The sequence below is a fragment of the Chrysemys picta genome, chromosome 2 (genome assembly GCF_011386835.1).
Source record: "Chrysemys picta bellii isolate R12L10 chromosome 2, ASM1138683v2, whole genome shotgun sequence".
NCBI classification, from domain to species: domain Eukaryota; kingdom Metazoa; phylum Chordata; order Testudines; family Emydidae; genus Chrysemys; species Chrysemys picta.
In genome coordinates, this window is record NC_088792.1 from 137,085,494 (window position 1) to 137,100,217 (window position 14,724).

Consider the following 14,724-nt stretch of genomic DNA (forward strand, 5'->3'; position numbering starts at 1 on the left):
GTTACCTAGTGTGGAAAAAATTGTCTCAAGGATTAAGAATATTGGAATCCGCTATCACAAGCAGGTGTATTCCATGGAAAAAATTATTTTACATGTAGGGCTAATTAGGTTAGGCCAGGGATCGGCAACCTTTGGCACACGGCCCATGAGGGAAAGCCCCGGACGGGACGGTTTGTTTACCTGCAGCATCCGCAGGTTCGGCTGATTGCAGCTCCCATTGGCAGCGGTTCGCCGTCCCAGGCCAATGGGGGCTGCAGGATGCAGCAGCCAGCATATCCCTTGGCCCGCACCGCTTCACGCTAGCCCCCTAGCCTGTGCCTCTGAAGCCAACCACAGCTCCCACTGGCTGCGGTTCACTGCTCATGGCCAGTGGGAGCTGCGATTGGCTGAACCCGCGTGCCAAAGGTTGCTGATCCCTGGGTTAGGCTGTTTATTTTGGGAATAGAAACTGGGCAAAGTTTTCAAAAGTGCCTAAGTCTTATTCTCAGAAGTGACAGGATCCTAAGTCCCTTTTCACTTTGAATGAGACTTGGACTCCTAAGTGAAAATGGAAAGAATTATCCCATGTAAATACTGTATTGTGTTCTGTTGGACTTGATTAAGTTTGCTTATGGTCTGGAAGACTTTGTAAGCACTGTTGGTTGAATTGCTTGGGTTCAAGGTGTCCACTACGCATTCGGTCCATTTGGTTTGGTTTACCAAAGTTTGAACTTTGTTCCTTAAATGAATAATAGGTATTGTCTATAAATGACTATACTCATAAGGAGCAGATAATGAGCCAACCTGTGCTGTTTTGTAGTCTTATTCCTATTGTAAATGATAGGGTTGCACATGTGTCGGGGGGATATGAGTCTGACCTAGTCTCAGTAACTGTATAGCCATGTGAAAACTGGGTTGTTGGCGTTACTTTAAGATATACCTAAGGTAATACATAGATAATGAAATTAAAACAATATTGTTGAGTATTATAGTTTTTTAATTATAGTTGTTGTAAAGCTGTGTGTTTTTTTTTAAATCCAAAATTGTAATTTTTCATTATTTTTCATACAAGTATTTTGTCAAATTAATTTTTCATTGGATATTATGAATCTTTTTTTGTCTGAGAGCAACATTATAGGCAAGGGTCTTAGAATATATGCTTAAATAGAAAAATCAAAACCTTAATTTTGCATAAGATATTGCAGCATTACTAGCATGTGAGAGGTCTTGAAATTAAGCAAAATTTGCTGCCTAATGTCATCAGTTTCCAACAGTATTATAGTCCTATTCAGGGTTTTAGAGAAAATCACAGGTAATGTTCGTACAGTTTATCAAAGCAACTGTTCAAAGGTAATTGGAGTAATATCTTAATTCTGTTCTTGAGGGACCTCAAATAGGAATTATTTTTCCCGTTGGAAATAGTAAATACAATCAAATTATTAAAAAAAAAACCCACCAGATTTCATGAACATATGAAGTTCAGACACAAGAATTTGAGAGGTCATGATAAATGAGAGAGAGAATGATCTGGGTAAACAAGATACTGTACTTGCAAGTTGTTTTATGCATCACACTAAGTGTCTCATGTACTAACAAGAAAAAGTACTCACAGGAGTATTCACACCAGAAGTGAGTTCTCAGCCTCTTTGAACAGTATTTTGGTCATTTGTACAATAGATGTCCGGAAGCTGCAAATGTTAGTGGATAATTTGTGAAGAGAGACTCATGTTTAAGAGCTTAGCTCATCCAATCAGGGAACAGAATATCACATCATCTAAGGCTATGGCTACACTGCAACTTAAGTTGACATAAATTATGTCGTTCAGGGCTGTGAATTAGCCCCCACTCCCTCCCGAGCGACATAACTTATGCAGACTTCAGCACTGGTGCGGACAGCACTATGTCAGGCCGACATAGCTACTGCCGCTCATGGGAGCTGGAGTAATTAAGCTGACGGGAGAGCTCTCTTCCATAGGCTTAGAGCAGGTACACTAGAAAGCTTACAGCGGCGCAGCTGCATCAGTGCAGCTGTGCCACTGTAAGCCCTCTAGTATAGCCATAGCCTAAGTAACCAATAATACTACACAATAGTAAATACTCAGTGATTTGTTATTTACAGGTTAAAGTGTGTTGTGAAAATTAATTGCAAAAAGACTTGTAAACATGCTTGCTGAAAAAGTACAAGGATAGAAAGGTGGAAGTTTATAGGATAAATTAGTTGTAATGAATAATTCAGCCAGTTGGCATTGCAAGTTATATACTCTGTCTGGATTTAGTATGGTTCTATATTTGAGTAAGTGGACAGCATAATTGCCATAACTAAATAAGTGACGTATTGAGAGCTGATGAATATTTTCCATAGGGACACTACCTGAGATTGTGTTCTGCACTGAGGCTAGGAAAAGTAGAAAATTCAGTTTATTTTTGATGTACCCCTTTGACTGCTATTGTTGATTTTCATGACCACTGCTCAGTGCCATGTACCTTTTATGTATGTGTCACTCAGCAGTGTAAATTTAGCTATTGAGATACATCTCCCTTCCTTCCTTCCTTCTCTCAGGGAGTGTTACCATAGCATTTTCCTCCCAGTGACTACCTCACAGAGCTGCAGATGGGACTGACTCTGAATTCTGTGCTGGTCGCTCCGATACGATGTAGTAGGAGAATGGGAAAGAGGGTAACATAGCAGCATGGATAAAACTCCACTTGTTTTTCCAGCAAGAGAACACCTTCTCTCTGACATGGGTTCATCAATTTTTTTCTTAACATTGAGAACTGAATTTTGTATAAACAGAAGCAAATCTTGTGGGCTTTCTCATCTGTTTGCTTCTCCCAAGGAGATTCATACGAGATAGTGTCTTCCTGACACCAGCGTTCACTTCTTTTCTCTTTGTAGCTATGGACATGGCTCGAGGAGTTACAAAAAGAGCTGCTTGATGATGTCTATGCAGAGTCTGTGGAGGCTGTACAAGACTTGATCAAACGCTTTGGCCAGCAGCAACAGACCACTTTACAGGTTACAGTCAATGTCATTAAGGAAGGGGAGGATCTTATACAGCAACTAAGGTAATGCTTTTTTTTTTAAGAGAAGTTGGTGTTAAATCTCTTCAACATTGTGTTTTAAAAGCATTGGGTATATTTCTCCTTAAGCCTCTTCCCGCATATACTTCCCCCATATAATGGATCATTACCCTCTTGATTTTTTTGTGGGGGGAAGGGCGAGAAGCTACCCTGCATGAATATAAATATTAGCAGTACTATTAGATGTGTTTCATTCTATGCAGATCTTATCTAACCCTTTGTTTACAGGAAGTTAGGCTCACAAACATTACCTTCGCATAAAGGAGAGTTAGCCTCCATAAATGATACCCCGCTGACTCATGTCACAGAGATCAGTCAGAGGCATCCGTGTGGCATGACATGCTTAAGAATGACTGAACTCTGAGCAGCAGCCCTCTCTAAAGAGACTGCTTGTTTTAAACTGACACTTGAAGTTCTTTTGAATGTTAGCACGTGACAGGATTGGTTTTTTTCCTGTAGAGGCAACGTGAACGTGTGGTCCTGTCCATTACTGGTAGCTTAAATAAATCCTTGGGCACTTTCTGTATTCTGCAGAAGTGGGTGTTACCTCATCTGTGGTGGTGGTGGTTTTTTTTTTTTTTCTCTCTTTTTCTTTTTGGCTTTATGCTCAAGTAAAATTGAATCACGTAATTTAGCATACAACTAAGTAGGTAGTCATCATGTCTCATTTCCTCTTCAAAATGAAAAGTTTTACATGGGTTTAAATTTTACTCTTGACACAAATAGAATGTGGATTGAATACATGTATTAAACAAGAATATGCCTATATGTTGAATGCTGAGGCAGAAAAAGAAAATAATCTAGTATCCTGATGCTTTATTAAATTACTACAGCATAATTTTAATAATTTATCAAAGGACCTTATGTGCTGAAACAAGGCCAGCTTCCTCCTAGTGTTGTTCATACTAATGGTTTTAGTTAAAGAGCTTTGTCATGCACGTTTAACGGTTGACTGTATGTAATCCAATTCCTGCTGCTTTTTTTCATAATACCCCTTTTCCTTCCTTTCCACTTTCAATAGGGATTCTGCCATTTCTAGTAACAAGACCCCTCACAACAGTTCCATCAATCACATAGAGACAGTACTGCAGCAGCTGGATGAGGCCCAGTCTCAGATGGAGGAGCTTTTTCAGGAGCGCAAGATCAAGCTTGAACTCTTCCTGCAGCTACGCATATTTGAGAGAGATGCAATAGATGTGAGTCTCTGTTTTGTGCATAACATTCATTAAATTTGCTTTAGCCCTGTGGGAAGATTTATACTAAAAAGGATATATTTTGACACACGAAAATGATGATTTCACTGGTTTAGTTGTTACCTGAATGGTCTGACGGATTTGCTTTCCTCCAGACTATGGGAGTGGCATGGCCTGAGTGTAGAACTGGAAGCTGAGGACTCCTTCATTCTAATCCGAGCTCTGATAAACACACTCTGTGGCCACTGGCAAATTACTTAATCTTGCTGCTACAGTTAATCCATGTGTAAAATGGGGCGTTAAGCTATCAAATTGACTTTTTCACAGGGGTGTTGAGGATGAAATCACTGTAAAGAGCTTAAGTATGAAAAAACACTACATTAATGCTATTCAGTAGTAGTTATAACCGTCCTTTCTTCCTCTTCTTCACACGAGACTCTCAGTTGCAGATATATTAAACCTCAAGAGTGCTTCTGAATGGCTGTTTTTGCTGATCTTGGAAAGCCATAGCTGCTGCAACTAAAACAAACAAAAAGCCCCCCTCTTCCCCCCACACACACTTTTCCATAGCATTTAAAATAACAAAACCCACCCATTCAGTTTTACTGCAAAACCTGCCCAAACTTGCAAGCAGCTTGTGGACTGGCCAACACTTGGATGAAAATACTTGCTATTGGTGTGAACACTTTTTGGCTATACGTACTTTAAGTAACTTTACATATAAAATTAATCCACAGAAGAATCTAGATTCCCCGTATGTTAGTAAGATGGCCTTTCAAAGATGCTGTTGGGTTAATCATGTATCCTTTAAAAAAAACAAAACAACCCAAGCTCTTAACTGCTGTTTGATACTATAAATGCCCACAAAAATTCTCAGAAACTTAATGAAGAATTAAGGCTGACCAGTGGTGCCTGAATGTGGAGAGTGGCTAAATTTAAACCTGTGAAAACAAAGAATTGAAGAGTTAAGGTTCATGCCAACCTCCACAATGCAACCTTAACTCTGCCCTATGGAGCTGGCAATAGCCACGAGAAATGGCTAGAAAAGGGGTGCAAAGGTTAACAAACTACTGAGATGTGGTGGTTTCTCAGTCTCTTCATGTCTTCAAATCAAGAATCTTATTGAAAGATGCTTTAGTCAGACCAAAACTGTTAGGTCCAATGCAGGAGTAATTGGGTGAAATTCTCTGGCCTGCGTTATACTCTGTTGTTAAATATCTGTGTATCTACTATAAGGAGATATAAGGGAAAACTAAGAACATGCCATTGTTTGCATTTTGCTCCACACACCTGAATTCCAGTATTTATCTGCATGCATTCTAGCTACAGTCATTGTGCTAGGTGTTTCTGTTCTGAATGGTGGAGTGATTTGTTGGGGCAACTTGGCAGAACTGTGATGAGTAGAGAGGTGCTTGTGTACCTTGAGGAATCAAATATGCCTCATTTCAGCACTGAATTTGGTAGCATGTCAACAGAGGTGCACAAAGGTGTCTGTCTGACATAGGGACTGTCAGCGGTCTGGTAACATACCTCACTGGTCTCAAGGGCTTACTGAGGGTTACGTGAAGGCAATGTCTCAGAAGGAAGCTTCAGGGCAAGAGTGAAGGGTGGTTTATGTGGAGTAGGCTCAGTGTTTGAGTGTAGGCCAGGTACAGGTAGCTTCTATTTGCTACATCTGAATTAAACCTGAGTATTGCCTTAGCTAAGGAAAAGTGTTACACTTCATCCTAGAGTGCTAATGTGCGCTGTTCCCAAAGTGTTGTGTAGTATCTATGAAGGCAGAGTATCCTCAGAGAGGAAACAGTCACAGTTGTGTTGCAAGAGTGGTGTGGACCTTAACTTTGTATTTCCTGGTTTTCACCAGGTTTAGCCACTCTCCACCTTCCAGAAGGGTACAAGGCACACCAGGCAGCCTTAACTTTCTGTTAATGACATTTTCGGCATTTAATTACCTTTGTTTAAAAAAAAATTCACAGCACCTCCTGTGACAGGGCATGCCTCACCACTACGGCACCTCCTGCTGGCTGTCCGGGGAATTAGCGCTGTCACCTCTATTCCTGAACCCACGTCACTCCCAGGACCGCGGCGTCCTCTTCAGTGACACTGCCCTCCAGCTGTGCCACACATTCTATCCCCCCTTCCGGGGGAACCTACAGTCTACTGGCCAGCCACTTCCTTCAGTGCAAACTGTAATCCACGGTCTAGCCCCTTCCTTCAGTGGCTCCAGCACCCTCCTTGCCCTTGTGTCAGGGCCTTAGTCTGCAGATCCCTGCAGCCTACCAGGAGCTGCCTTTAGCTCCCTGGGTCTCTGCCTGCAGCACTGCTCTGCGCAGGGTACTTGCTGCCCTCCGCCTACAAGGCAGCCATTCCTCCTCCCTTCTCAAGCTCCATGGAGTGACTCTCACTGCTCTGTTCTGCTGCCCTTCTTATATGGGCCAGCCAGGCCCTGATTGGTTGCTCCTATAAGCCCTTCTATGATTGGCTGCCTCCCAGCGCAGCCTCCTTAGGGCTGCTTTTAACCTCTTTTCTGCCAGTGTGGGCAGATGTCCCATCACAACCTCCTTTTACTATAGCCCAGCTCTCCCTCTCCACTGCCTCTGGCTCCTTAGCAATGATTACTCTGGCTACAGAGGCACTAGCTGCATGTTGATCACTTCACTGCCCCCCTCATCATCTCTTCATCTCTCCACCTGGCCAGCACAGCCTGGTTCTCCCTTCTCCCCACAGAGAAACTGGCATCAGCATGGGACCTGCAGTTTGAGGAGAGGCTGCAGGGACTAGCATGGAGTTAGTGGGGAGTCTCCCTATGTCTGTTCCCCATCTATTTAAAAAACAAGTAGCATCGACCTGCCTTACAGGGGAGTTGTGAGGGTAAATACAATAAAGATTGTGAGGTGTTCAGATACGTCAGTGATAGGGGGCCATGTCAGTTCCTGTGATTGGATGGATGCATTGGCTGAAGCCCTGCAGCATCCCCACTTCACAGCTCTGACCCCTTCCTTTCCACTTGACACTGTTCCAACACTCCCTCCGCACTGCTCTGACCCACATGTTCCTTCCCCTGTGCTCAGACTTGCCTTCCACTGCTCCAGTTACTCCAGCATTTCCTCCATCACGCCCACTGCTCCAACTCCCCCCCCCACCCCCATGTACCTGTTGTTTTGAGCTCCACTCTCTCACACCAGCTCCACCCTCATCCTTGCCACTCCATGCCCCCTGCAAAGTTGAAGGGGATGTGGGAAGGTGATGGGACTGTGAGCTGCCTGAACCTGCTGGAGGCAGGAGAGTGGACAATCAGTGTGTTCTCCTCCCCTCCCCCCATCTAGGCCAAGTGTAGGGGATAGGACTCTGCACATCCATTTACAGCATAGGAGACATGTAGAAGTGGCCCATTAATGTCAGTGAGACGTTCTCAGCAGAACGAGGGCACTCTACAGAGATGAATACAGTCTGAATCAATAGCTCTGAGTTACTGCAGCATTCATCTAAGTGCCTGTTCTTCACTATTATCTGGCTCCCCCCGCCCCCCTTCCAGGATTGCTGCTCTTGTGGGCCAGCTCAGCTCCTCAGTTTCCATGTTTTGTGCCTGCTCCAAGCATGTCTCCTCTCAGTTCCCGATCCAGAGGGTCAGGGACCTCCAGATGTTAGCTCACAAAAGCAATAGCGATTTGGGGCTCTGACCTTCTCAGAGGGTCATGGCCCCCCAGATTCTGTCTCATGCTGCAGGGCAGGAGTGAAGCTTAGAAGTGTCCAGAGGGGCAGAACCCCCTGCATTCTCATTCACCTATGGGGGGTTAGGGAGAGGGGCTCAGAACCTTCCAGAGGGACAGGGTTCCCCAGATCCCATCTCACGCGTGGGCGTGGGCAAGGAGACTGGCTCAGATTCCCCAAATCCTTCCTCACTCTCGGCACCCAGGTGTGTCTCTAAGAGATGGGGCTGTGAATGGGCTCATCCAGGGCCGGAGGAGCAGCGCAGAGGAGGGAAGGGAAGAATGTGGGGCAAACAGTGTTTGAAGGCTCCCTTACCCTAACAAAGGTGGCTGTCTAGAGTGTTCTCACTTCTCAGTAGCTGTGCCAAAGCTCCGCCCTACAGGGGAAGTTTTGCAAAGGGACAGAGAACACACTCCCTCCACTACCCAACCCACCCCCTTGCTGCTCCAACCCCCCCACCTCATCTTCCTGCTTCTGCCCCACAAAAGTTTATAGGAGTCTGAAAATGTTAGGAGTAGTTCATGTAAGGGGCAGGGGCTGTTAAAAGGAAACCCTTGACCAAACTGGCCAGTAACATGCTCTTCTTTGATCATACTCACTTCTGTTGCTTAGGAAACAGCTGAAGACCCTGATTGTCTAGGGTCTTTCATCTTCACTTGGTTTAATTCCTTGACAGCAATTCTTAAGTAAAATCAGACTTTGCATTTAGATTTTAGAGCACGTTAAAGCAGAAATTTTGGTGTCAGGGCAAAACTCCCCAAAAGAGCCTTTGCTGGATGCAGGCAGAGAACAAGAAATATGCACAGCACACACTTTGTAAGCGCTGCCAAGGGTGGGGCTTGAACTCACAATGCATGGGAGTTGCTTAGGTTCAGTAAACATAACTTGTCACCTTGAGCCACCCAGTTGCTGTGACAACAGATGGCCTGGAAGCCCTTTTGCTGTTAACAAAGTCCTGGTCTTGCTGAACATATATGCTTGAATCTTTGTGCCAAGTTAGCACAAGCTGATTAGAAGTTCCTTACTCTAAAGTTAATAACTACTTCAATATTGCTTCCCCAGCAGGGTAGTGGGTGCTGTGCACTAACTGAGAGCAGTGCTGATTGACTGAGATCTAGTTGGGAAGGATCAGAGCCATAGGTTAAGCTTTAGGTGTCTGAAAAATCATGCTAAAACACTAGGGCATGTCTTCACTGGCAACATTAAGCCATGGCAGCGCTTCAACATGGCTTGTTGTGGCTTGTGTAGTCGCTCTTAAAAAAAACACCTCCACGAGGGGAATAGCTCCCAGCGCAGGTGCACTGTCTACACTGGCACTTTACAGCGCTGAAACTTGCGGCGCTCGGGGGGGGGTGTTTTTTCACACCCCTGAGCAAGAAAGTTGCAGCGCTGTAAAGTGCCAGTGTAGACAAACCCTTAGATGACTTTCTAAAATGCTGTGGCAAGGGGAGGCTGTATTTTGGAAGTCTTTGCTCAAATGATCCCATATTTGGACCACTGATATTACCCAGTATCCACCATGAGGCACAACAAATTTCAAGCCAATCAGAGGCAGCATGAGGATTTTAAAGCGCTTAGAGTAGTCCGTTTTTAAACAGAAAGTAATGCTCAAACTTGACTGTCACTACGTTGGCACTCAGCTCTGTTAACTGTTTGTGGTGGTTACTGTTTTACTTAGCTTTGATAGTGAAAATAAACTACTTGATTTCTCAAGCAATAGCACAATTCTGCAATATTTAAATCCATGGGTACTGTTATAGAATCATAGAAAAGTAGGTCTGGAAGAGACCTCAAGATGTTATCAAGACCAGCCCCCTGCACTTAGACCATTCCTGACAGGTGTTTGTCCAATGGGGATTCTACAGTCTCCCTTGGAAGTTTATTCCAGATCTTAACTATCCTTATAGTTAGAAAGTTTCTCCTAATATCTAACTTAGGCTAGGTCTACACTACTGGGCGGGGGAGGGAGGAGGAGAGGTCAACCTAAGATACGCAACTTCAGCTACGTGAATAGCGTAGCTGAAGTTGCGTATTTTAGGTCGACACACCTGGCTGTGAGGACGGCGGCGAGTCAACCGCTGCCGCGTCGACTCCGCTTCCGCCTCTTGCCGCGGTGGATTTCCGGAGTCGACGGCAGAGCCATCGGGGATCGATTTTATTACGTCTTCACTAGATGCGATAAGTCAATCCCCAATAGATCGATTGAAACCCACCAATCCGGCGGGTAGTGAAGACATGCCCTTAATCTCCCTTGCTGCAGATTAAGCCCAATACTACTTGTCCTACCATCAGTGGACATGGAGAACAGTTGATCACTGTCCTCTTTTTAGAACACCCCTTAACATATTTGAAGACTATTATCAGACACGGCCCCAGTCTTCTTTTCTCAAGACTAAACGTGCCCAGTTTTTTTATCCTTTCCACATACGTCAGGTTTTGTAAACCTTTTATCATTGTTGTTGGCTCACTCTCGTCTGGACTGTCTCCCGTTTGATCACATCTTTACTAAACGGTGGTGCCCAGAATTGGACACCGTATTCTAGCTGAGGCTTCACCAGTGCTGAGGAGAGCGGACGATTTACATCCCTTGTCTTATACAACAATCCAGTTAATACACCCTAAAATAATTGCCTTTTTTCCAACTGCATCACATTGTTCACTTATATTCATTTTGTGATCCACTATAACCCCCAGATCCTTGTCAACAGTACTACCACCTACCCACGTATTCCCTAGTTTGTATTTGTGCATTTGATTTTTCCTTTCTAAGTTAAGTACTTTGCACTTATCTTCACTGAATTTCATCTTGTTGAATTCAGACCAATTCTCCCAATTTTTCGAGGTCCTTTTGAATTCTAATCCTGACCTCTGAAGTGTTAACAACCCCTCCCATGGTCATATCATGCAAATATTACGAGTATACCATCAACTCCATTATCCTTGTCATTAATGAAAATGTTTAATAGTACCAGACACGTGTCAGATTCCTGCAGGATGCCGCTAGATACACCCTACCAGTTGGACAGCGAACCATTGATAACTACTCTTTGAGTATGGTCGTTCAACTAGTTGTGCATCCACCTTGTAGTAATTTAATCTAGACTGGATTTCTCCAGTTTGTTTATAAGAATGTCATGTGGGACTGTGTCAAAAGCCACACTAAAATCAAATTTTATCACTCCAACTGCTTTTTCCCTAACCACCAGACCAGTAACCCTGTCAAAGAAGGAAATTAAGTTCGTTTGGCATCACTTGTTCTTGACAAATTTATGTTGGCTATTCGACCCTGTTATCCTGGAGGTACTTACAAACTGATGGTTTAGTAATTTGTTCCAGAAACTCGACTCACCAAAGCCCTGGCTCACTGTCTGTGCTGCCATTTATACCTCTGCTAGCTCGGTGTGCAGTGTCTGCATGCCATCCTGAGAGTGGACATTCCCTAAGGGATCCAATATGGCATACCTCAAAACATGCCTATGTTACAGTTTTAAAATACTGTGTGTTTAAGTGGCTAATTTGCATGATGTCTAGTAAGCAAAATAACCAGAGGAAAAAATGCATCCAAGCACATAACCCTTCTACCCATTGCTTAAGCTGTGATCCTTTCTGATCAGCTTTTTTGTCCCACATGGCCAGATAAACCCAATGGGTACCAATCAAGATTTTTGTGCAGCTTTCCTGTGTTCTTGTAACTTTTCAATCTTGAGTAACCCCTTGGCAGATCAGTGTCAGAGCCCCTCACCATGTTACAACCCCCTAGAATAGTGCCAGTTTTTCCCATAGCCAGTTAGGCAACAGCCCCAAGACCTGCATTCATACTACCCAGCTTACACCGCCTCCTGGTGCGTGACCAGTTGTACTGCATGAGCACCTCTTAGATGGACTATCTGGTTTTCAGTGTTTTCTACCTCTCTCTCCTCACTGCTGTTGGTGCCCATCTATCTTGCTCCCAAAATCCCAGTGCCCTAGGAATGGGCTTGTCCCAACAAATTGGTTTGTAGGATGATTCTTTTCCCATGCCAGTACCAATTTTCAGTGAAACACATGGGAGTCCAAAAAGGTTTTGTAGTAAAACATAGATAATAGGCCCCAGATCATTTGGTGTTTGAGATTTCTCTGTATGAAACAGGTTTGTTTGAGTCCATTGACTGTTTATCTTTTTCTAACCTATCACAAGAAAGTAATCCAGTCTGATCAACAGTGAGGCTTGCAGATATTCTATTGGGATACTGTGCTAACTTTTGTATAAATTGCCTTTGTTTTTTTTAATTAACTGTTTGCAGTTTCTGATAGTTGTTTATGCCTTAGGCTTGGTCTACACCCAAAACTTAAATCGACCTAGTTAAGCCAACCTACGCCATGGTGTAGACAGCGCTTTGTCAGTGGAAGAATTCTTTTGTCAAACTAGCTGCTTCCTCTTGAAGGGATGGGCTTACTACAGTGACGGGGGAAAAAAACCTTCTATCACTGTAGTAAGTGTCTATGCTACAGCGGCATAGTTGCAGTGCTGCAGCTGTGCTGCTCTAGTGCTTGTCATGTAAACATCCCCCCGATGGTATCAGCTACAAGAGTGCTGCTAATTTTCAAATTGACACATGGAAAAATACTCGCTTGTGAAGAAACAAAACGACTTTGCATTTGATTTGAAGTACTAAAATAGTGTTTGCTAAAATACCATGTAATTGATGTTGGAGCTGTGTCAAGAGATACATAAACTAAGTTTGGGTACACTTAAAAGCAAGATTTCAGAATGTAAGATTGATTGGATAGGTTATATAATTACTGCACTTGAGTATTTCTTCATAAAATTCTCAATATACTACTATAAGAGTTTTGTTAGCTAGTAATGGAACACACTCAAGAAAACCGACAGTTCCTGCTCACAAAGGTGTGGTGTTATTGGTTCATTTTATTAATGCACCTGAGTGGTGTAGCTGAAGGCTAAACTGGCACACTATGCTGCTATATGACTGTTGTTTCTTACCACTCTTAGCGTAAGCAAATAGATTTCCTACCTGAGGTGTTATGCCAAAGTTTATTTCTTTTACCCATGGATACAAACACGATAATTCTGCTCCCTACAAAGTGATGTGCTTGTAAATTGATATTAAAAGTGCATGTGTGCGCGCGCGCACACACACACATGCATGCTCTGCTGTTGGCCTACAGAGCCAGCGCTAACCTCAAGGAGGAATTCCTTACCTGCCAAATTAGCAGAATTTTCTTGCCTGCATACATCACAAAACTAATAACTTCCAAAACTTGCTCAGACAGCCCAGTGTTTATACAAGTCAGTAATAGTTATGTTAGTCTGTAGCTTAGATGTTCTGCTGAATGGATATTATGAAGTTGTTAGCTGGGGAAAGAACAGATGGGGGAGGAAAGCATAGTTCTTTTAACTTTTTTTTGAATTCCTGATCATCTGATTCTCTAGTACAAATGGAACAAGTTGTAGTTATTAATCCCAATAAAATCCTCTCCTTTCTCTGTATCAGATAATTTCAGACCTTGAGTCGTGGAATGATGAGCTTTCTCAGCAGATGAACGACTTCGACACTGAAGATCTTACAATAGCAGAGCAGAGACTCCAGCACCATGCAGACAAAGCCCTGACCATGAATAACCTGACCTTTGATGTCATCCACCAAGGACAAGATCTGCTGCAGTATGTCAATGAAGTGCAGGCTTCTGGTAAGATGGATCTGTCCCATCTTATTCCGGTTAATATCTTTAGAGGGATTATCCAAACTGATACTAACAGGGCTTCTGAAAGTGGCATCGATCCCCATTAATCACAATCAAGAGGGGAGTGGACATGTATTTTGCTTCTTGAAAATAATTCCATAGCATTTAAATAAATTAGATGAAGCATGCTGAGCACTAATAAAGTAGATCCTACTAACAATTAAAATGCTCAGGTTTAAAGTGGGGGTGGAGGGAACGCTGTAGGAAGTGAAAGTAAATTGAAAGAGGAATAGAATTAATAGTACACGGAATTGATTTTGAGATCAGTCATGTCTGTAAATTATGCATTGACTTTACAAGTAAAAGCAATTCATATTTTAGTTTCTTAATCCTTTTCACTTGATTTTCTTTGCAATATCCTGCTGCATTTAATCCTTCACAAGATATCATTATAGACTTTAAGGATTTTTCCCAAGATAATGTTGAGCATCCACTTGCTCATTGTAAAACACCTGGAAATAATGTTTAAGTTCCTTAATCAAATTCTTCGAGATTTAAGTATATTTTACTGAAATGAAAATGGTTGGTATATAATAACTATAATATGTAACTCCCCTGGAAATTAGATCCAGGTATGTTTCAAATTAATGGGTCTCCACAGGTGTGGAGCTGCTTTGTGACAGAGATGTAGATATGGCAACTCGTGTTCAGGATCTGCTGGAATTTCTTCATGAGAAACAACAGGAGCTGGACTCAGCAGCGGAACAGCATCGGAAACACTTAGAACAGTGTGTACAGCTGCGCCACCTGCAGGCTGAAGTCAAACAGGTATGAACTAAATATGTTCTGTGCGTTGTGAGTAGGTGTGTGTATATGTTCCATATATAGACATATGTATGCAAATAAGATAACTATGTTGTAAGAAAAAAGTGTTTTAACTTCTTCTTCTTGCAGGTTTTTGGCCTGAGAATTAAGCATCTAGCACACTCAACTCTCAAAGCGGATAATACCAGTTTAATTGTTGTTAACAATTATAGTTTGCCATGGAACAATGCTGTCTGAAGAGCAGTTAGAC

General features: G+C 42.9%; 1 protein-coding gene across 1 annotated transcript in view; it reads left to right on the forward strand.

Moving 5' to 3' along the window:
* TRIO (trio Rho guanine nucleotide exchange factor) overlaps nt 1–14,724 on the forward strand; it is a 431,915-nt gene that overhangs the window by 245,938 nt on the left and 171,253 nt on the right. The window contains 4 exon segments of the mRNA XM_008164380.4: nt 2,876–3,045; nt 4,082–4,256; nt 13,460–13,655; nt 14,311–14,477. Coding sequence (XP_008162602.2) covers nt 2,876–3,045; nt 4,082–4,256; nt 13,460–13,655; nt 14,311–14,477 — 708 coding nt within the window.